Source organism: Cnephaeus nilssonii (genome assembly GCF_951640355.1).
Source record: "Cnephaeus nilssonii genome assembly, chromosome: 1".
Taxonomy (NCBI): domain Eukaryota; kingdom Metazoa; phylum Chordata; class Mammalia; order Chiroptera; family Vespertilionidae; genus Cnephaeus; species Cnephaeus nilssonii.
In genome coordinates this window covers 2,708,903-2,732,657 of record NC_137072.1, presented here as the reverse complement: position 1 = coordinate 2,732,657, position 23,755 = coordinate 2,708,903, and the positions used below count along the sequence as shown (strand labels likewise).

Genomic DNA, 23,755 nt, shown 5'->3' with positions numbered 1-23,755 from the left:
ATTGGGGACCCCTTAGGGGATGTCTGACTGCCGGTTTAGGCTGGATTGAGCCTAAACCGGCAGTCGGACATCCCTCTCGCAATCTGGGACCGCTGGCTCCTATCTGCTCACCTGCCTGCCTGCCTGATCGCCCCTAACTGCCTCTGCCTGACTGATCACCCCTAACTGCCCTCCCCTGCCGGCCTGGTTGCCCCCAACTTCTCTCCCCTGCCGGCCAATGTGGTTCTGATTGGTTGGTTTCTATGCCAGCCAGAGTCAAAAGCTCTGCCTCATAGGCAGCCATTGGCTCCTCACAGTTCATTTAGATTTGGTTCTGATTGGCCGGTTTCTATGCCAGTCAGCGTCTCCAGGCCTATCTCCAGGCCTGATCAGAGAGGCGGGGCTGATCAGCAGCTCCCGCGGAGGCCCGGAGAGAAACAGAGGCACGGCTGCTGGTGAAGCCCGGAGAGAAAGAGAAAAGCAGTGAGTGATCAATAACTGCCACAGAGGCTGCGGATCAGACCCTGCCTCTCTCTTTGGGTCTCTCTCCGGGCCTGATCCACAGGCCCCTCAGCAGTCAGTGCTAAATTGCCATGCCCGCACCAGCAGCAGTCAGTGCTGGGTCACCACGGCAACCCAGCACTGACTGCAGGACTGACTTACAGTGTTTGGTTGAGCCTTTGGTCAGTCGTTACAGACCCTGGGTTTTTATATATGAGGACTAGAGGCCCGGTGCATGAAATTCATGCATGGGGAGGTGTCCCTCAGCGCGGCCTGCACCCTCTCCAATCTGGGACCCCTTGGGGTATGTCCAACTGCTGGTTTAGGCCCGATCCCACAGGCAGTCAGACATCCCTCTCACAATTCAGGACTGCTGGCTCCTAACCGCTCGCCTGCCTGCCTGCCTCCCTAATTGTCCCTAACCACTTTTGCCTGCCAGCCTGATTGCCCCCTAACTGCTCCCCTGCTGGCCTGATTGATGCCTAACTGATATCCTGCCGGCCTGATCACCCCCAACTGCCATCCCCTGCCAGCCCGATTGCCCCCAACTGCCCTCCCCTGCCAACCTGATCGCCCTCAACTGCCCTCCCCTGCTGGCCTGATTGCCCCAAACTGCCCTCTCCTCCAGGCCTGATCTCGCCCCCAAATGCCCTCCCCTGAAGGCCTGGTTGCACCCAACTGTCCTCCCCTGCCGGCCTGGTAGCCCCAAACTGCCCTCCCCTGCCGGCCTGGTAGCCCCAAACTGCCCTCCCCTACCGGCCATCTTGTGGTGGCCATCTGTGACGACATGATGGCAGCCATCTTATAGCGGATATCTTGTGATGACATTGCACAACGCCACCTAGGCTTTTATTATATAGGACTAGAGGCCTGGTGCATGAAATTCATGCATGGGGGGGGTGTCCCTCAGCCCAGCCTACATCCTCTCCAATCTTGGACGCCAGTGGGATCGGGACTAAACAGGCAGTCAGACATCTCTCACAATCTAGAACTGCTGGCTCCCAACTGCTCGCCTGCCTTCCTTCCTGATTGCCACTAACCGCTTCTGCCTGCCAGCCTGATCACCCCCTAACCACTCCTGTGCCAGCCTGATTGATGCCTAACTGCTCCCCTGCCAGCCTGTTTGCCCCTAACTGCCGTCTCCTGCAGGCCTGGTCACCCCTAACTGCCCTCCCCTGCCGGCCTGGTCCCCCCAACTGCTCTCCCCTACAGGCCTGGGTCCCCCCAATCTGCCCTTCCCTGCATGCCCAGTCACCCCCAACTTCCCTCCTCTGCCGGCCTGGTCCCTCCCAACAGCCCTCCCCTGCTGGCCATCTTGTGTCCACATGGGGGTAGGATCTTTGACCACATGGGGGCAGCAATCTTGTGTGTTGGAGTGATGGTCAATCTGCATATTACTCTTTTATTAGATAGGATAGAGTACTGGTGCATGGGTGGGGGCCAGCTGGTTTGCCCTGAAGGGTGTCCCGGATCAGGGTGGGAGTTCCCTTGGGGCATAGGGCAGCCTAAGTGAGGGGCCTGTGGTGGTTTGCAAGCCGGCCATGCCCCTGGCGACCCAAGCAGAGGCCCTAGTATCTGGGGTTTATTTATCTTCTACAATTGAAACTTTGTAGCCTGGAGTGGAGCCAAGCCCTCTGCTTGCTCCGTGGCAGCAGCCATTTCTGTTGGGGTTTATGTATCTTCTATAATTGAAACTTTGTAGCCTTAAGCGGAGGCCTGAGCAGGCAAGGGTGTGCAGAAAGCTTGGCTTCCTCCATTGCCGGGGGCAACTCTAGCCTCCCGCTCTTTCCAGCTCCGTAGCTGCCGCCATTTCTGTTTGGATTTGTTTACCTTCTATAATTGAAACTTTGTAGCCTTCAGTGGAGGCCTAGGCCGGCAAGGGCAGGCAGAAAGCTTGGCTTCCTCCATTGCTGGGGAAACCCAAGCCTCCCTCCTACTCTCTGTAGCTGTAGCCATCTTGGTTGGGTTTATTTGCATATTCGCTCCTGATTGGCTGGTAGGTGTGGCTTGTGGGCATGGCTTATGGGTGTAGTGGAGTGGTGGTTAATTTGCATATTACTCTTTTATTAGATAGGATATCTTTTGGTATGGGCCTATTTTCAGCCAATTATGTTGGGCTCTTGGTGGTACCTTTCTATCTAGAAATTCATGCCCTTCAGTTCTATAAAATTTATTTGAGTTACTTTATTAATGATTTCATCCCCTCCATTTTCTTTGGTCTATCTTTCCAGAGCTCCTATAAGTGGGTCATTGAATCTGCTGAACAGCTCCTCTAATTTTCTTATTTTTTCTTGTCTCTTCCATCTCTTTGCCTATTTGCTCAACTTTCTGAGATATAACCTCATTTTTCTAACATGTCAGAGTTGTTTCTTTATACTATTAAAATTTTAATTTTCAAAAGCTCTTTTCATTATGAATGTTTCTTTTTCATGCACTCTGTTCCGTTTCATAAATATAGTCATATTTATTAATACAAGTCTATTGATAATTTTACTTGTCAAAAAAAAAATTGTACTTGTCTGTCTTGAATTCCTCCTCCTCCCCCATGGTTTATTTCTTCCAAGTTGTATTTTATGTATTATTTTTAGTTTATTTCATTTAAGATGTTCCCTCAAATGTGTAGCGATAAAAAAATAGGGTAAAAAACAAGCCCTAGCCGGTTTGGCTGTGGGTAGAGTGTTGGCCTGTGGACTAAAGGGTCCCAGGTTCAATTCCAGTCAAGGGCACATGCCCAGGTTGCAGGCTTGATCCCCAGTAGGGATGTGTGCAAAAGGCATCTGATCAATGATTCTCTCTCATTATTGATGTTTCTCTCTCTCTCTTCCTCTCCCTTCCTCTCTGAAATCAATAAAAATATATTTTTTAAAAATAGGGTAAAAAAACAAAAAGCTGTTGGAAGCTCCAGTGTGCATTGGTGGGGCTTTCAAACTGTGGTCTTCCTTGTAGGATTATCTGGTGGTTATGTTTTGTAGGGAGAGCCCTTTTACAAATATCTCTATGCCTTTCCTAGAAGGTTGGACAAAAAGTCTCAAAGACTCTAAACCATCTGCTTAGAAGGTACATGAAATGTAGAAGCTGAGTCAAGTAAAAAAGCTGGGCAATCTAATATTCAGTATGTAAACATTCATTAAAATCATCTGTGCCAAATATGTACCCCAATCTTCAAAAGTCTGGTAACCACCAAGTGCAGAGATCTTTTGTTTTATTCTTTCTAGGGAATAAATCTCCTGTTTTCTGCTAGGATTGGGGAAGAACAGTCAACCTGATGCTTCTTTCTCAGCTTTACTCAGTTGGTTTAGGATTCAACTGTCTCATATTTTTTTAAATTGATTTTCAGAGAGAAGAAGAATGGGTGATGGAGGAGAAAGAGAGAGAGAAAGATAGAGATGAGAATGAAACATTAATCAGTTGCCTCCTACGTGGCCACTACTGGGGATTGAGCCCACAACCTGGGCATGTGCCCTGATTGGGAATCGAACCGGCAACCTTTTGGTGCATAAGATGACACCTAACCAACTGAGCCACACCGGCCATGGCATACAGTAGGTCCTCGGGTTACGTCAGAGATCCGTTCCTATGGCGCAATGTAACACAATTATCGCCGTAAGTCGGAACCCACCTACATAAGCATCTACAACACTCACATAGAGCACATACACAGCAGTAATGAAGTGAAACAGTAAAAAAATATTTAAAAGGAAGATAACAATTCCTGACATTTACTTGTGGTAAATAAATAATAAAAAACATAAAGCACATATGTACATACGTTGAAATGATGGAACTTTTTTTTTAAATTAAATAAATGGGAGATGGCAACATAACCACGAAATGACGTATGTCGAGTCAAATACTGGTAACCCAAGGACTACCAGTATTTAAAATTTGTTTTTACTTTTTTATTGATTTCAGAGAGGAAGGGAGAGATAGAGACATCAATGATGAGAGAGAATCATTGATCCACTGACTCCTGTATGCTCCACACTGAGGATGGAGCCCACAACCCAGGCATGTGGTCTCACTGGGAATTGAACCATGACCTCCTGGTTCATAGATCAACGCTTAATCAATGAGCCATGCCAGCTGGGTTATTTACTTTTTGGATACCACAGTTTTATTATTGTTGTCTTATGCTGTTTTCCTGTTGTTGTTTTTGTTATTTTGTCCTGCATAGGTTTTATCATTTTAGTAATTTTGAAGGAGAAAGTGGAAATTAAATTTGTATACTTAATCTGCTATCACCAGCTATATGTTCTTCCTAGTTTGCCAAAATTTATCTCTAGGATAAATTGCTCTGGATTTGGGTTATCTGGCTTATGCCTCTACAATCATTAAGGAATTGCTCTTTAATAGTGTTATAAACCAGATAGATTTCAATGTGATCTTTAAGTATTCAGTGAGGGCCTGACTGCTTTATATAACACAACTAGAAGCCCGGTGCACAAAATTTGTGCACGGGGGTGTGTGTCCTTCAGCCCAGCCTACACCCTCTCTAATCTGGGACCCCTCGAGGGATGTCCGACTGACCTCGGGCCTAAACAGGCAGTCGGATATCCCTCCCACAATCCAGGACTGCTGGCTCCCAACTGCTCGCCTGCCTGCCTTCCTGATTGCTCCTAACCGCTTCTGCCTGCCAGCCTGATCACCCCCTAACCACTTCCCTGCCAGCCTGATAGATGCCTAACTGCTCCCCAGCCAGCCTTATTGCCCCTAACTGCCCTCCCCTGAAGGCCTGGTCACCCCTAACTGCCCTCCCCTGCAGGCCTGGTCACCCCTAACTGCCCTCCCCTGCAGGCCTGGTTCCCCCCAACTGCCCTCCCCTGCAGGCCTGGTACCCCCCAAATGCTCTCCCCTGCAGGCCTGGGTCCCCCGCAAATGCCCTTTCCTACAGGCCCAGTCGCCCCCAATTTCCCTCCTCTCACAGTTTGGTCACCCCTAACTGCTCTCCCCTGCTGGCCTGATCGCCCACAACTGCCCTCCCTTGCAGGCCTGGTCCCTCCCAACTGCCCTCCCCAGCTGGTCTGATCACTCACAACTGCCCGCCCTTGCAGGCCTGGTCCCTCCCAACTGCCCTCCCCTGCTGGCCATCTTGTGTCCACATGGGGGCAGCCATCTTGTGTGTTGGAGTGATGGTCAATTTGCATATTACTATTTTATTAGATAGGATAAGGAACAAAGATATTTATTTATTTAGTCTGCTTAATTTTTCTTTAAATATTTTCCAGAGTCAGTTTTGGTAGTAAATATTTTCTTGAAATAAGTCAATTTTATTTGTACTGCAAGTTCATTTTTTAAAATAAATGTAAAATTACTTTAAAATTTCTTCTTTTCCTGTAATGATTTCTTCATTATCAATTAAGATACTATAAAATTGTGTTTTTTATTATAAACTGGGTGTTTTTCTTTTTCTTTTAATTTCTCCCCCTAAACACAGTCCATGCCCAATATCATTCTGCACTAGCTCCAGATGTACTGCAAAGTGGCTAGAAAAGCACATAACTACAGAATGATCTGCCTGCTGCCCCAAGCATCCAACTGGCACCATACATAGTTATTACAATACTAGCGTTCCCGTTGCAGGAAAAATCCTGCAATAGGGTTTCCTGCTGCACTCTACCCCCCCCTGCCTGCTCTCCTCCCTTGTCCCCCGACCCGCGATCTCCGCCAGCCCCCCTGCTTTTCTAACTTCTCCGCCAGCCTGCTCTCCTTCCTTCTTCCCTGGCCCCGCCTCCGCTCCTCCCTTCTCGCCGGCCCGCCTTTTCTGCCAGCCCGCTCTCCTTCCTTCTCCCCCAGCCCCGCCTCCGCTCCTCCCTTCTCCCCCGACCCCGCCTCCGCTCCTCCCTTCTCCCCCGCCCCGCCTTCTCCGCCAGCCCCCCTGCTTTTCTAACTTCTCTGCCAGCCCGCTCTCCTTCCTTCTCCCCTGGCCCCGCCTCCGCTCCTCCCTTTTCCCCCGCCCCACCTCCGCTCCTCCCTTCTCCCCTGCCCCGCCTTCTCCGCCAGCCCGCTCTCCTTCCTTCTCCCCTGGCCCCGCCAACGCTCCTCCCTTCTCCGCCGGCCCGTCTTCTCCGCCAGCCCCCCTGCTTTTCTAACTTCTCCGCCAGCCCACTCTCCTTTCTTCTCCCCTGGCCCCGCCTCCGCTCCTCCCTTCTCCGCCGGCCCGTCTTCTCCGCCAGCCCGCTCTCCTCCCTTCTCCCCTGGCCCCGCCTCCGCTCCTCCCTTCTCCCCTGGCCCCGCCTCTGCTCCTCCCTTCTCCCCCGGCCCCGCCCCTTCTCCCCCGGCCCCGCCTGCTCAACTTCCTTCTCCCCCGGCCCCGCCTCCGCTCCTCCCTTCTCCTCCCCCCGGCTTGCTTGCTTCTCTGCAGCTTTGCTCCCTTCTGCAGCTCTTGGCTTCTTTCTACGCTGTCGCGATATGCAAATTAGCCGCCATCTTTGTTGGGATAATTTGCATATTCGTCCTGATTGGTTGGTGGGCGTGGCTTGGGCGTAGCGAAGGTGCGGTCAATTTGCATATTTGTCTATTATTAGATTAGATTATTGATTATATTTCCAATGTTGTAGTTCTCCATCTCTTCACCTTTTTCACCAAGTCCCCCAACTCCCACCCTTCTGACAACTGTCAGTCCGTTCTCTGCTTCTATGAGTCTGTTTCTTTTTTATTTGTTGCTTATTTTGTTCCATTATATTCCACATATAAGTGGAATCATATGGTATTTGTCTTTCTCTGACTGGCTTATTTCACTTAGCATAATACCCTCTAGGTCCATGCATTCTGACGTAAAAGGTAAGACTTTTTTAAAATTTTTTTTTTTGGCCAAGCAGTATTTCATTGTATAAATGGACCATAGCTCTTTTATCCACTCATCTACTGAGGGGCACTTGGGTTGCTTCCATATCTTGGCTATTGTAAATAACGCTGCAGTGAACATACGCATGCATATATTCTTTCAAATTCGTGTTTCAGGTTTCTTCACAGGGTACTCACTGGGTCATAAGGCAGTTCCATTTTTAATTTTTTGAGGAACATCCACACTGCTTTCCATAGTGGTTGCAACAATCTGAATTTCTACTAACAGTGCACTAGGTTTCCCTTTTCTTCACATCCCAAATATATTTATTTGACAAATAAAAATTCTACATACTCTCTTAAAGAGAACAGAATTATTTCCAAAAAGATTTTTCCAGTTCCATCTGTAAATCACTTAACTCAGAATAAAATCTAAGTCCAAAACTGAAAAATATTTTCAATCTCATCTGGTCTAATCTCTTCTTTTACAACAAAAAATATCACAAGTCATATAATGATTTAAAGACTTTGTTGCTCAATTCACACTTAGAAAGATAAAGCTCATATTATATATCTGAACTATTATGTGCTTGTCACACAGTAGGTACTTAATACTTGTTGAAAATAGCTAAATTTCAAAACTAATGGTTCTGTCAATTATACTTTTGAAAAGAAGCTAAGTATTTAACTATAGTCAATTAGGAAATAAATTATATTATCCTTATTAACTTTCAGCGTATATTTTATACCTTATATCCAAATCTGAAGATTTCTCTCTCACTGCCAACTTCGTAATTTCTCCTTGAGACATAGTCTTATGAAGCTTTGTTTCTTCATCAACCGAAGAAAATCGTTGTGATGTCTGTAATAATTACATATGTGGAAGACTTTAAAACTAAGTAATATATCATAGCACTGTAACTGAAATTCAGGTTATATAATTTTTTGAGAATTATACCTATTAAAAACATACAAAAATACATTAATATTATACAGAGATTTACTGACATAAGAGAACCTATTAAAACTCTGCCTGGTGTAATCTGAAGTAAAGAAAACTTGGGTCAATGAAAATGCTAAATAGAACCTACCAGCTCATGTTTTCTGACAGTTTAACTAAAAATGTCAAGTGGAACGATAAGAAAAAAGTTAAACCATCTAAAGATACAGACAAAAGATCCAGGATCTGACAAATATAAGATGCTAAGTACAGTCTTTCATAGCTCATTTTTATGGCTTAACTTGCTATTATAGATTCTTATTATATCCAGTAAAGGATTTAAAAGAGCAAGTACACAGAAAGAAAAGAGAAAACAGAGGAGCAAAGAATAAAAAATCATTATTACCACCAACCGTCTAAATTATGAACAACTTATATGGCTATCCAATTGAGACCTGAATTTCAATTGGCAATTCCTGTGCCATTTGTTTACAATATGACTTTTTAAAGGAGTGAATTTCCTGTTACCTATTCAAGTAATTTCCTAATATTTAATTTTTCTATAGTTATCTTTTCCTTAACCCTTTCGTCTGCTTGACTATGGCCTTAACAACAAAAACTATCTTGAGTTGTTAAAATTTAAAGAACAAACTTCTGCTTCTGGCAAAGATGGAGTAACAGGGACCCTTTTTATCCTTTTGCTGAAATAACCAAAAACAGAAACCCATACAAAACAACATGAAAACAGCACTTATCAAGATGATGGACAGTTATCCCTGAGAGAAGAGAAAAAAAGGAAGTGCGTCCTACAACTGTCCCTTAGTGACTTGAGGTTGTTTCCAGCTGTGACAGAGAGGAAGAACCCAGGTGAAACTTGGCAGGCTCTCTGAGTTGAACACATGAAGCTAAAAGTCCAGAGAGACGAAGGTGACCAAAAGTCAGGAGCTTGGAGAGAAGAGGATGTACAGAGAAAGAACTTTGGAGATCTTCAGAGTTTACACACTGAGTATTTAGCTGAGTACTAATCAACACCTCTGTGTCAGAAAACTGCCCAAGACCAGGAAAAGGCCACCTGCAAGGATTAAAGGTAATAGTGCTCATCCCTCACAAAAGGCCAGTAACAGTGCCTGTGCCCAAGAATCAGAGTACACAACTTTATGACTCCCAGGGCACTGAGTAAAGTACACTGAGAATCTTGTCTCAATAGTCAAGAACAATGCCTCGATAGTCTAGCCTAAGTACTGCTCTGCTTGAGCCTAACACATTTTTATTTTAATAAAAATTGTGTGTTTAAGCTGTATGAATTTTACTTACATATAAGTAGTAAAATGATTACTACAGTGAAGTTAATTAACAAATCTCCTCACACAGTTACTTTATTTTTTCTTTGCTGATGAGAGCACCTGAAATCTACTCTCTTGACCAATTTCCAGTATTCCACACAGTGAGCCTAACAAACCTTAAAAGGAAAACCTGAAAGGACCAAGTTGCTTCCAGAACAAAGTTTTGGAATATTGCTGGAATACAACAGGCTCAAGAATATTAATCAAATATAAATATCCAATAAGACAAAATTCACAAAGTCAGGCATCCAGTAAGAAAAAACTAGGCATGCAAATAAGTAAGACTATATACCGAGAACGAGAAGAAAAATACTAACACAAATGTTATCGAGTACCGGTAGTTAGAGAACTGACTAAAGAGAAAGAACATAAAAGGGCACATGATTCAAATGGCATATTTTTAGAGGCATTATTTCTGAGGTAAAAGATGATAAAAAAGGGAGGCAGGTGGGCAGCCATTGAGGAGCAGCAGCCAAGGCTTGCGCTAGCCCATAGCCAGGGGCCTCAACAAGGGCCACACCAAGAACATGAGCAAGCCAAGGCACAGCCGCCACCGTGGATACCTCCCCAAGCAAACTGAGTTTATGTGGGACATGATCCGAGAGGTGTGTGGGCCTTGCCCCTATGAGCGGCATGCCATGGAGCTGCTCAAGGTCTCTAAGGACAAGAGGGCCCTGAAGTTCATCAAGAAAAGGGTGGGACACACATCTGTGCCAAGAGGAGGAGAGAGGAGCTGAGCAATGTCCTTGCAGCCATGAGGAAGGCAGCAGCCAAGAAGGACTGAGCCCCATCTCCTCTGTGTACAATAAAACCTGTTGGGGAAAAAAAGGGAAGAAAGGGGTGCCTTTTGGAGATTTGGCATTAAAGAAGAAACACAGCAGAAGGTGAAAATTTATAATCCAGTGCCTGGCCAACATGGCTCAGTGGTTGAGCGTCGACCTATGAACCTGGGGGTCACGGTTCAATTAGTGGTCGGGGCATATGCCCGGGTTGCAGGCTTGATCCCCAGTGTGGGGCGTGCAGGAGGCAGGCAATCAATGATTCTCTCTCATTATCATTAATGTTTCTATCTCTCTCTCCCTCTCCCTTCCTCTCTGAATTCAATAAAAATACATATTTTTTAAATTTTATAATCCAGCAATACAAAAGAGAAGAAAAATAATACCAGAAACACAATCACAAAAACAACCCCAAAAAGGCTGTGTATAAAAGAAACTGAACTTTGCTACACTGGCAGAAGAGAAAGCGCTTGAACTTGCTCTTTGAAACTACTCCAAATGTACAAAACTAATAAGCTGAAACATACAAAATCTACACAAGCTACAGTAAGAAAACCAAAATTCAAACCAAAATAGCTCAGTTGGTTAACTTCACTTTCCACTGCCCTCTCCCCTAAAAAAAAACACACCAAGCTCGAAGCAGAAAACTGTAATTCAAAAATGAATTACATATCCTCACATGTATGAAATACCAGTAAGAAATGAAAAAACATGTTGAATGAATTCAGAAAAGAAATAAAAACATAGTGCAATGAAGACTAACTTGTAAGATGACTAAGGGAAAAAGGTACAAATGAAAATTTAAAGGGACTAAACAAAGGCAGGAAGATTATATATATGAAAGCCTAATATGCAAATTGTCCCCTTGGGAGTTCGACCAGGAGACCGGGAGTTCGATCGCTCGCTATAAGGTGCACTGACCACCAGGGGGAGGTGTGGAATAAAGGAAGGCCCTGGCTGGCAACTGGCAGCCAGGGAAGGAAGGCCCCGGCCGGCAGCCGGAAGGGCCCGATCGCCGGCCAGGCCTAGCGACCCTACCTATGCACGAATTTTGTGCACCGAACCTCTAGTAAAGAATATAAGGTGATATAAAGAAATAAGGAAAAAAGGGTCAGAGAGAAGGTGGCTGAAATGGAAGACAGGAAAATAAGAAAACAACTTATAGTAATTGGAATTCCTAAACAAGGAAAACAATAGAAATTTAAAACAATAATCCATTAAAACTGTTCATAAATAAGGCAAGACCAGAATTTAAATATTCACAGAGTCCTGCAGGTATATGGAGTAATTGATCTATAATGATCAACTTGAAGACATATCAGAATCTTTAAATATAAAGAAAAAATTCTGAAAGCCTCCAAGTAAAAAAATCAAATAACTTATAAGGGCAAGAAAATTATACTGGCAATAGGCTTACCAAAAATAACAAATAAAGCAAGTAAACAATAAAACATTATTTTTTAAAAATTCAGGGAAAGTATGAATCAAGGATATTTTATATGGCCAAGATGTCCCTTCAAATATCAAGCCTCATGAGGAGGATTCCACATCTATGAGCCCTTCATGAGTAATTTACTAGGGGAACACCATCATGCAAACAAGAGATAAATCAGGAAACTTCAGCAAAACATTTAATGTCATCATTCAATATATTTAATAGTATATCTCAGGCAAAAACAAGGATGGGGACTAGGGTAAAAGAGTAATATGGAAAATTACATGTTCTGACAAAGTAGAAACCTAAGAAACAAGAGTAGAAGGGAGAGGAAAAGTAGAGAGTAGAGTAACACATCAATAGTTGGGTCACAGTAGATGATAATTAAAAAAATTACTGGAGAATAATTGGTTAAAAAGTAGTAAATTAAAGGCATTTTAAAAAGTTATATACAAAAGAAAACAACCAATAGAACAAGAACACAACCCTCCCTAAATATCAAAAGAAAATGTTAAAAATAAGAGAAAAAAACCATGTAACATAACACAGCAAATTTGATGTAGCACATTATAAAATTATAAGAGTTGAGACTGAATCTATCAGTTATATTAATAAATATGAATAGATTGAACTCATCTATCAGGGGAAGAAATTTTTAATTTGGCTCGCAAAGCAGGACCAAACTATACTGTGTAGAAAATGCACATCTAAAACAAAAAGATCCAGAATGGCTAAAATAAGGGATGACTAAAAGTATTCTGGGCAAATAGAAATAATAAGAAAACAGAGGCTGTAATATTACTATTGAGAAGAATTCAAGCAAAACAAAACAAAAGCCACCATTCCCAATGATAAAAGGTGACTTTAACACAACATTCATTGTGTATAAGACAGATCAAGTGTACAAAAAAATAATAAAAATATAGAAGACAACATAATCAATAAGGTAGAGATTATGGATATGTAATAAAATTTTACACTCGAAATAGAAAATACACCTTATCTAATGCACATGATATATTCACAAAAACTGATCACATAATAAATTTTAAAAATACTGATTGTTTCATAGGGAAAGTCTATGCAATCTTCAAAGAGCAAAGCCACAATGCTATAAACTATCCCTAACTTTCTGGAGGGAATAAAATACACACTCAGTGTATTTAACATTGTGGCTGTTGTGTGAGGGCCACCAATCCAAACCTCTTATGTCATAAACTTTGTTCACTACCAACCAGCTTTCCAACTATCAAGACCACCTCAAAATCACTTGCCTAGGTCTCTAAATCCTATACACAGCCTCTCTTGACTTCCCCTTTCTGAGAAATTACTAAGACCTAATCAAGGTTGATTTTCACTTACTATAAAATAAGTTAATAAACTTAGCCATACTTAATCAGCAGGTTTTTCTAGCTGATTTTGGGGGAGTGGACAGTGGAAAGAAGGAAAACTCAAAACAGATAAGGACTGGAGAGTATCTCAGAGAATAACACACAGAAATAAGAATATAAGAATCGACAGCAGTTGGGTGGGGGGGGATGAGAAATTTAGTTTTATCATACTGGAGATAAAAAAGACAAATTCTGGAGTGCTATTTTGAAGTCAGACCCATAGAAATGATTGGTTTAATTCTGGAGAATGGTAGAAGAAACTATACAGAGAAAACTGTTATGTTACCTATACCAATCCTATGAATAAGGAATAGAAATTATTTTACTAAACTCACCATTCAGAAGATTGAGACTAGAATACTATATAAAAACCACCTTAAAAATACTGCTTAGCATAATGTGTCATTCTTCTTGGGTAAAAGCCAACATAGTGGGTATAAGAACTAAGTGAGAGCAGCATACATAGACTAAACAATTATTCAAATGACAGAGTTAAAAGTAGAAATTTAAAAAAAACACACACACCGAAGTCTTAAGGAGGGAAACCACTGTTCTTGTTTCCACTCCCCCACAACTGGTTAACAACTGATGAGCAACAATTCATCAACTTAGGAGGTAATGCTTATCAAATTCCCTTCATGTAATTCATTTATAAACTGCCTTTATCCCATTAGATGTTTCACAACTGGAAAGGATAGATAGCTTTTTCCAAGATAAAATTGATACACATTTTAGCAAAAATCAGTGATGGGATCACTTTGTCCAGTAAAAAACAAAACAAAACAAAACAAAAACAAAAACAAACAAACAAAAAAACAAAGCAAAAAAAACTACAAAACAATAATGTTTTTTTAAAGTCCATGTGCCATAGAATAAAGCCCATTTAAAATCCAAAAGATATCTCAATTTTGAAAATTCAGTAGATTCCATTTAGAAGCAATTAGTCTTCATCTTCACAATATCAGATATTAGAACATGGCATATTTTCAAGATAAACAGAAACACTTTAAAACTGTCCCTACCCTCCCCATCCCAACCCCACTAAATATCTATCAGCATATTCTAGAAAGCAAAGCTTCTTCATGCAAGTATCCACCAGAAGCAACCACCACCACTTGTTCCTAAAATAGTAATGAAACAGAAGGGCAGTGAGAAAGCTGGAGAGGTGACTAATATACTGCAGAGGGTGTTCTAGAACTACTGGCATGCAGTGACTGTCAAGCAGGTGAACAGAATCATTGGCAGAGGCTATCAGCTAGAACCCTTAAAGGGGTTGAATGCTCCAAGCAGAAAGCCTAACTTCCTGGTTCATCTCAATAGAGTTCTCAGTAAGAAAGAATTCTACCACCAAAAAGACTAAGGTTTGTAACAAAGGAAACTCTCAGGAACAAAGCAGCAATTACAAATGCTAAGTTCTTCCACAAATAAAGTATTTATTTATGCTTTAGAGAATAAATTAAGCATGCTCCCTATTCACAGTAAAAAATATATAGGCAGTACTTTTCATTAAAATTAGTTTGCTTTAGCCCTGACTGGTTTGGCTCAGTGGACAGAGCGTCGGCCTATGGACTCAAGGGTCCCAGGTTGGATTCCGGTCAAGGGCATGTACCATGGTTGCGGGCACATCCCCGATAGGGGGTGTGTAGGAGGCAGCTGATCGATGTTTCTCTCTCATCTATGTTTCTCTCTATCCTTCTCCCTTCCTCTTTTGTAAAAAATCAATAAAATCTATTTTAAAAAATCAGTTTGCTTCATCACATAATTCATCTTTAACTAATAATCATAAAAGAGTATGTGTTGCTATTTATAACTAAAAAACAAGGCGCCTCCAAAATAGAGTTATTTTATTGTACCTGAAGAGAGGGCTTTGGTCTAATTATATATATTAGTGATATACAAATTGTTCCAATCATTTACAATCCTACAGTTTGGCTCAGTGTAATGAATCATTTGTCTAATTAGAGAACTGATAGTGCACTTTTCTGTGTTGTTGTTTTTTCTTCCTTAGAATGTCAATATTATCATTATACAACAAAAGATAAAGAAAATGAGAATATTCTGGAAATTAGCAAAAATTTTAATAAACTCGATCTTTGGCACAAACAGCTTAAAATAGGTCAAAGATAAAATATTTAATGAGTTAAAAGAAGACCACCCTAAAATTTTCCTCCCATAAAAAAAAAAATGAGATCCAACTTAATTAAGGATATGCATAGTAATAATCTGCATATCACTCCACTTTACCAGTGTCATGTTTTAGTACATAACAGACATACAGGGTCCTTATATTGGGTATTTTCCAGGTCAATTCCAAAATTAACACTTTATATGCACAAATACATTCAACACTTGCCCAACTTTAGGGTGTCTCCCCAAAATGTATACACACACTTTGAATAATTATAAAGGCAGTGTTTATTAAAATACATTTCATATTCAAAATTGAGCTATCAGCTGTTACAGTGTGTTTACATTTTTTTTGGGGGGGGACACGTGTATATATATATATATAATTTTGGTTGAGATCTGATGATAAAGTTATATTTTTAGTTGAAATAATGCAGTTTTATTTAAACCTAGTTCCAATGTTATAATTTGTGATTATAACAAACTCAAGTACATACAAAACCTCTCCTTGGCTGGGTTGGTCTAGGGAGACATTTTTGGCATTGCTCATTATATTAAATTTTTAAAAGTCCATGTTTATTTTCTATTACTAAAAAATTAGGGAGGAAAAGCAACTTTAAATGCAAAAAAAGAAAAAAAGAGAATACCATTTCAATTAAAAGCTATTGGTTGTCTAACTCTAACACGTAAGCTAAGTCACTAGATCAGAGAGGGATCAGCAAACTATGGCCAACAGGTGAAATACAGCCCATTGCTGTTTTTGTAAATAGTTTTATTGGAATACAGCCACGCCCAGTTGTTTATTTATTGTCTCTGGCTGTTTTCACTCTGTGGTGGCAGAGTTAAATAGTTGCAACAAAGACGGCTTGACCCACAGAGTCTAAAATGTTTATCATCTCACCTGTTACAGAAAAAATACTTGAGGGTCCATGTTCCAGACCTTTCAAGACATAATACAGAACATTTCTACATTAAGTTAACCATAATGCTGCCTAATTTATGATTTGACATAAACTGCTAAAGTGCCTTTTCTCTTTGTCCTATTAAAGTTTAGCTTATTTGCTGTGTTCACTGAGGTTTCCTATGTACAAAACATTATCCAGGGAAGAAGCTGTGAAGGTTAGCTTTAGATTAGCAAAGACTATGCCCATCAGATTTGCTTGTTGCCTATTTTTCTTATATAAAATTACCATTTCGGAGTCACTGTGAGAGGCCTGACCCAGGATGGGAGCTGGCTCTAGCTCAGAGTGAGAAGGTTGGTCAAAGGAGAGAAGGGGCTCAATGTCATCGTAATCATCTTCCTCTGTATCCCCCTCCCCATCAGCAAAAGTACCTCTAGTCAAGAAATCGGAGCGCGTCCGCGCCATTCGAGCTTTCTTTTTATGGGCCGGTCTGGCAACCTGCTTGACCAAATGATAAAACAAATAACACAACAATGTTTTGTTTTGTTTTTGAGATGATGCCAATGAAAGATATCAGAGAGCTCATGAATTTCTTGAAACATCCCTCCACCCACAATGTACTTTCCACTAGAAGTGACAGAGATAACCAAAAGCAATCCATATACATTACTCTGGACAAAGGATGAGAATGGAAGCTAAATTTACACTCTCCATAGCCAAGGAAGTCATCTTTTACTGCCAGAAAGTCACAAAAATCATTTGCATAAATTGCCTTCTTTTTCTTAGCAACTTCTTTTTTGTAAATACCATCTGAGTTTGTAGACACCATTCCCTGTCTAAAGTACACCTCCCTAAGTAAGAACAAACTGAACTCATGGCTTCTTTCTCTATAAACTCTTCAGATTAAATGGGTAGATGGGATGCTATGTCTACAAGAATAATAATTTCCAAAATAGCATGCATTGATTTTGCATAAGATATAGATAGGCAAAATTCCATACTTACCTCTCCTTGGCCCGGCCCAGTTAACTTCACAGGTTTCCAAATTGGTTCATCTTGTTTATGGAGTTTAGGATTTCCATTGTTTAAGGATTCCTTGTTGACACTTAGAATAAAAAATCAGGATTACATTTCAATTCCTGGCAGCAGTCTTAAAGTACAGCATAAAATATACTTCCACAACCAGGTAGAAGAATTCTAGCAAATTCCATGCATATTCAATTCCCAAAAAAATGTATCAAAAAATTCTGATTATCACATTGATAGTATTATCAAGAATTTATGGTTTTTTTCAAGGTGGGGCAGGATAGGTGGATCTTTCTTGATCCTCCTCCCAGAAACAAACTGGAAATGAAACTAAATTGCGGAACATTCTCCCTGAATTAGCCAACTGAAGACTAGCTAAAGAGGAGAATTTTAAACAAGTAAGGGCAAAAACCACCTTGAGACTACACCTGTACAACAGCTTTCATGATGTGGTCAGGGTTGAGTATCACAGTCAGTCAGCCCAGGGGAGATCCCACCCACAAAAGGGACAACAACAATCAAGACCCAATTACCAGAGGAGAGCCTAAAGAACCCACAAAAGGAACATTTCTAGAGCATCCAGCTCAGGAGATAAAAGAGACTGCACCGCTGGACACCAAAGGACACTTAAGGCCACCCCACAAAGCCTGGGAGTCATAGCAGCTGTATCTAATACATATAAACAAACACAAAGAGACAGCTAAAATGGGGAGACAAAGAAACAACCCCCAAATGAAAGAAAAAAAAGGACTCTCCAGAAAAAGAGATAAATGAAATAGAGGCAAGCAATTTGTCAGACATAGAGTTCAGAACAAGGAATTTAGTGAGAATTACAGGAACTTAATGGGAACTACAAGGAACTTAGTGGGAATTACTACATCAGCATGAAAAAGAACATAGAAACCCTGAAGAAGAACCAGAAAGAAATAAATACCTTATCTGACATCAAAATATAAGGAATTAAAAGTAGGCTGGATGAAGCAGAGGATTGAATCAGCGATGTGTAAGGAAAAAGAAAAACAACCAATAAGAACAACAAAAAGAAAAATAATTAAAAAAAAACAAGGATAGTTTAAAGGAACTTTGGGACAATATCAAACATAACAATATCTACATCACAGGGGTACCAGAAGAAGAGTAATCAAGGAATAGAAAACCTGTTTTAAGAAATAACAGAAAACTTCCCTAACCTGGTGAAGGAAAAAGTCACACAAGTTCAAGAAGCACAGAGAGTTCCAATCAAGAAGAGCACAAAGAGACCCATACCAAGACACATCAAGATTAAAATAGCAAATGTTAAAGACAAAGAGAGAATCTTTAAGACAGCAAAAGAGAAAGTGACCTACAAGGGAGTTCGCATAAGGACATAAGCTAATTTTCCAACAGAAACATTTCAGGCCAGAAGGGACTGGCATGAAGCACTCAAAGTAATGAAAAGCTAGGACCTGAATCCATGACTACCCTATCCAGCAAGGTCATCATTTGAAACTGAAGGCCAAATAAACAGCTTCCCAGACCAAAAAAAAAAGGTAAAATTAGTTCAATACCACAAACCAGCATTGCAAAAAATGTTAAAGGGATTTGTGGACGTAAGAGGCCACATGCTAACCTGACAAACTCAGGGGAGGCATGTATGGTGGTCTTGCAAACTCAGAGACCTAAAGTAACCACAAAGGATGGTCTGAAATTAAACTTTAACTAAACACAGTGATGGTGGGTAGTTACGTCCTAGGCCAGTATCTTCACTGACAAGGTCAACCTTTCCCTTAACTGAGCCTATCTGTCATTTTGCATCTATAATAACATACCCTTGAAATGTCTGGGTAACTTGTAACTTCCCTTTTCCTGGACCCCTTGGGGCACAACCTAATGTGCCTGGGCACCAGGACAGATACCATAAATTCCTTCATTGTTATCATGTTAATTGTTCCTGCACCCACCTAAGTACACGTCTATCATTTTACTTCTTATCCAATCCCAGAGGTTCCCCTCCCCCTTGCTTTCTCCCACCTCTCTAATCTATCACCAATGGATTTCATGTTACCCACCTATGTCCCCTCCTTTGATTGCAATGTATAAAAATAGATGTAAGACCACCATTCTCCAGAGCATTATCTCAAAATGTCCTATATAATAAAGAGGTAATATGCAAATTAATCCTCATGCTATCACAAGATGGTGAGCCCACAGCGCAGGCGGGATTCCTGTAACGAGCAATCAGCAGGGACCTGAGGCTGTGTGGCACTGGGCTGGGGAAGGAGACCTGAAGTTGCGCTCCCCCCCACCCAGTAGGGCTTGACTGGGGACCTCAGGCCACACCCCCCGCCCGGAGAATGCCTGGTGACCTGAGGCTGTGCTCCCCACCCGGCGGGGTTTGACAGAGGACCTCAAGCTGCACCCTCCCCCTGAGCAGGGCTTGACAGGGGGCCTCAGGCTGTGCCCCCCACCTGGCACCTGGCCGGGGGACGTGAGGCTGTGCCCCCCTGCCCGGTAGGGCTTGACGGGGGTGGGGCCGGCCGGGTCTGGATCTCGCGTGATTTCAAGGTGCACGCAGGTGGGTGGGGACTTGACTCTGGGTCCCTTGGCGCATCCCAGACTCTGACAGGAGGAAGATTTTCATATATATTTTACTAATTTTCTTTCATCTCTGACACTTCTATTATAGAGAAAGGGCAAATAGCAATATTAAAATATTTCCTCTAATTAATTCCCTTTTAATGTGCACAAATTTCATGCACCAGGCCACTAGTCCTATATAATAACAGCCTAATATGCAAATCAACTGAACGACAGAATGATCAGTGGAATGACTGGTCACTATGACGTGCAATGACCGCCAGGGGCCAGATGCTCAACACAGGAGCTGCCCCAAGCCAGCAGACCCCGACTGGCGGCGGTGGCAGGGGGCAGGGCCAGTGAGCAGGCGGCACCAGGAAAGCCAAAGCAGGTGCGAGTGGGGGCTCCGATCGCCCCGCCAGTCACCCCGCAGATCGGCCCTGATCGCCGGCCAGGCGTAGGGATCCTACCTGTGCATGAATTTCATGCACCAAGCCTCTAGTATCTTTAGAAAAATCTAATGTGCCTGGGCACGAGTACAGATACCACAAATTCCTTCATTGTTATCATGTTAATTGTTCCTGCACCCACCTAAGTATGTGTCTATTATTTTACTTTTTATCCAATCCCAGGGTCTCCCCGCTTTGCTTTCTCCCACCCTTCTAGTCTATCACCAATGGATTTCAGGTAACCCATCTTTGTCCCTCCTTTGATTGCAATATCCTACCTAATAAAAGAGTAATACAAAAATTAACCATCACTCCGCTACACCCACCAGCCACGCCCACCAGCCAATCAGTGTGAGTATGCAAATTAACCCCAACCAAGATGGCTGTCACCACAGAGAGTAGGAGGGAGGCTTGGGTTTCCCCAGCAATAGAGGAAGCCAAGCTTTCCACACACCCTGGCGGGCCCAGGCCTCCACTCAAGAATACAAAGTTTCAATTATAGAAGATAAATCCCAAGAAAAATGGTGGCAGCCACAGAGCTGGAGAAAGCAGGCTAGGGTTGCCCGAAGAAGCAAAGCTTTCAACTTGCCCTGGCCAGCCCAGGCCTCCACTTAAGGCTACAAAGTTTCAATTATAGAAGGTAAACAAATCCAGACAGAAAAGGCAGCAGCCGCGGAGCAAGCAGGAGGCTTGGCTCCACTCCAGGCTACAAAGTTTCAACTATAGAAGGTAAATATATCCCAGATACCAGGGCCTCTGCTTGGGTCGCCGGGGAGCATGGCTGGCCTGTAAAACCACCACAGGCCCCTTGCCCAGGCCGCCCCACACCCCAAGGGAACCCCACCCTGATCCAGGACACCCTTCAGGGCAAACCAGCTGGCCCCCACCCATGCACCAGGCCTCTATCCTATCAAATAAAAGAGTAATATGCAGATTGACTATCACTCCAACACACAAGATCAAGATAGCTGCCCCCATGTGGTCAAAGATCCTGCCCCCATGTGGACACAAGATGGCCACCACAAGATGGCCAGCAGGGGAGGGCATTTGGGAGGGACCAGGCCTGCAAGGGAGGGAAGTTGGGGGCAATCAAGCCTGCAGGGGAGGGCAGTTAGGAGTGACCAGGTCGGCAGAGGAGGGAAGTTGGGGGCAAACAGGCTGGCAAGGGAGCAATTAGACATTAATTAGGCTAGCAGGGCAGTGGTTAGGGGGTGATCAGGCTGGCAGGCAAAAGTGGTTAGGGGCAATCAGGAAGGCAGGCAGGTGAGCAGTTGGGAGCCAGCAGTCCTGGATTGTGAGAGGGATGTCCCACTGCCCTACATGAGCAGTGGGACATCCCTCGAGGGGTCCCAGAATGGAGAGGGTGAAGTCTGGGCTGAGGGACACACATCCCCGGTCACGAATTTCGTGCACCGGGCCTCTAGTATAAATGTAACCTGTCATTCTCTGGAGCATTATCTCAATTCGTTGAGGTTCTGCTTCCTGGCAACTGTCGACAGATTGGCTCAAATAAACTCTCAAGAATTCTTTCCAGGCTTGAATTTTTTTTTTTTTTACATTAACAGACTGCTTTAACAAAGAAGACGAAATATAAAGAGAGGTACATGGGTATAAAGGGAAAAAAATGGCAATAAATAAGTACCTAGCAATAAGAACCTTAAAATGTAAACAGATTACATGCTTCAATTAAAAGACATAGGGTAGTAAAATGGATAAGAAAACATGACCCATATATATGCTGTCTACAAGACACCCACCTCAGAACAAAACATATAGACAGGAAGTGAAGGGATGGGAAAAAATATTCCATGCAAATGGAAATGAAAAAAAAAGTTGTGAGTAGCAAGGTGGGACTAGAGGGATTATACAACATAACCAAGGTCATATATGAAAAACCTACAGCCAATATCATACACAATGGGCAAAAAATAAATAAAAGCATTTCCATTAAGATCAGGAATAATACAGATAGGTCCACTCTCACCACTCTTATTCAACACTAGAGGCCCAGTGCACAAAATTCATGCACTGGGGGTTGGGAGTGGGGGGTGCCCCTCAGCCCAGCCTGCACCCTCTCCAATATGGGACCCATAGGGGGATGTCCACAGGGACTGGGCCTAAACCGGCAGTCAGACATCCCTCTCACAATCTGGGACTGCTGGCTCCCAACCACTTGCCTACCTGCCTGCCTGATTGCCCCTAACCGCTTTTGCCTGCCAGCCTGATCACCCCTTAACCACTCCCCTGCCAGCCTGATCAATGCCTAACTGCCCTCCCCTGCAGGCCCGATCGCCCCCAGCTGACTTCCCCTATCAGCACAGTCGCTCCCAACTGCCCTTTCCTGCCAACCTGGTTGCCCCTAACTGCCCTCCCCTGCTGGCCTGGTTGTGCCTAATTGCCCTCCCCTGCAGGCCCAGTCACCCCCAACTGCCCTCCCCTGTAGGCCCGGTCACCCCCAACTGCCCTCCCCTGCAGGCCTGGTCGTCCTCAACTGCCCTCCCCGACTAGCCCAGTCAACCCCAACTTCCCTCCCCTGCCAGCCTGGTCACCCCTAACTGCCCTCCCCTGCCGGCCTTGTCGCCCCCAACTGCCCTCCCCTGCCAGCCTAGTCGCCCCTAACTGCCCTCCCCCACAGACCTGGTTGCCCCCAACTGCCCTCCCCTGTCAGCCTGGTAGCCCCCAACTGCCCTCCCCTACAGGCCTGTCCCCCCCCCCCACCAACTGCTCTCCCCTGCTGGCCTGGTCCCCCCCAAATGCCCTCCCCTGCAGGCCTGGTTGCCCCCAATTGCCCTCCCCTGCAGGCCTGGTTACCCCCAACTGTCCTCCCCTGCTGGCTATCTTGTGGCGGCCATCTTGTATCCACATGGGGGTGGCCATCTTGTGTGCTGTAGTGATGGTCAATTTGCATATTACCTCTTTATTATATAGGACTAGAGGCCCGATGCACGAAGACTCATGCAAGAATGGGCCTTCCTTCCCCTGGTTGCCGGCACCGGCTTCGCTCCGACCGGCCTGGTCGCCTGCCCTCCCCTGCAGGCCCGATAGCCCCCAGCCACCTTCCCCTACCAGTTCAGTCGCCCCCAACTGCCAGCCTGGTCACCCCCAACTGCCCTCTCCTGCAGACCCAGTCGCCCCCACTGCCCTCCCCTGCAGGCCCGATTGCCCCCAACTGCCCTCCCCTGCAGGCCCAGTCACCCCCAACTGCCCTCCCCTGCAGGCCCGATTGCCCCCAACTGCCCTCCCTTCCCTGAAGACCTGGTTGTCCCCAACTGCCCGCCCCTGCTGGCCTGGTTGCCCCTAACTGCCCTCTCCTGTTGGCCTGGTAGCCCCCAACTGCCCTCCCCTGCAGGCCTGTTCCCCCCCACAACTGCTCTCCCCTGCTGGCCTGGTACCCCCCAAATGGGGCTACCAAGGGGCTACCAGGCCGACAGGGGAGGGCAGTTAGGGGCAACCAGGCCAGCAGGGGAGGGAGGGCACTTGGGGGGACCAGGCTGCAGGGAAGGGCAGTTGGGGGCAACCAGGCCTGCAGGGGAGGGCAGTTGGG

General features: G+C 44.0%; 1 protein-coding gene across 10 annotated transcripts in view; it reads right to left on the bottom strand.

The window, feature by feature from the left end:
- Window positions 1–23,755, bottom strand: part of MYO9A (myosin IXA) — a 345,415-nt gene that overhangs the window by 70,469 nt on the left and 251,191 nt on the right. For 9 of the 10 annotated variants that reach the window (XM_079787689.1, XM_079787686.1, XM_079787691.1 and 6 more), the window contains 3 exons: window positions 17,186–17,285; window positions 16,469–16,681; window positions 8,013–8,125 (listed from right to left, as the gene is read on the bottom strand). In XM_079787689.1, coding sequence (XP_079643815.1) covers window positions 8,013–8,125; window positions 16,469–16,681; window positions 17,186–17,285 — 426 coding nt within the window. The remainder of the gene's footprint in view (window positions 1–8,012; window positions 8,126–16,468; window positions 16,682–17,185; window positions 17,286–23,755) is intronic. The other variant, XM_079787685.1, reaches the window with a different exon arrangement.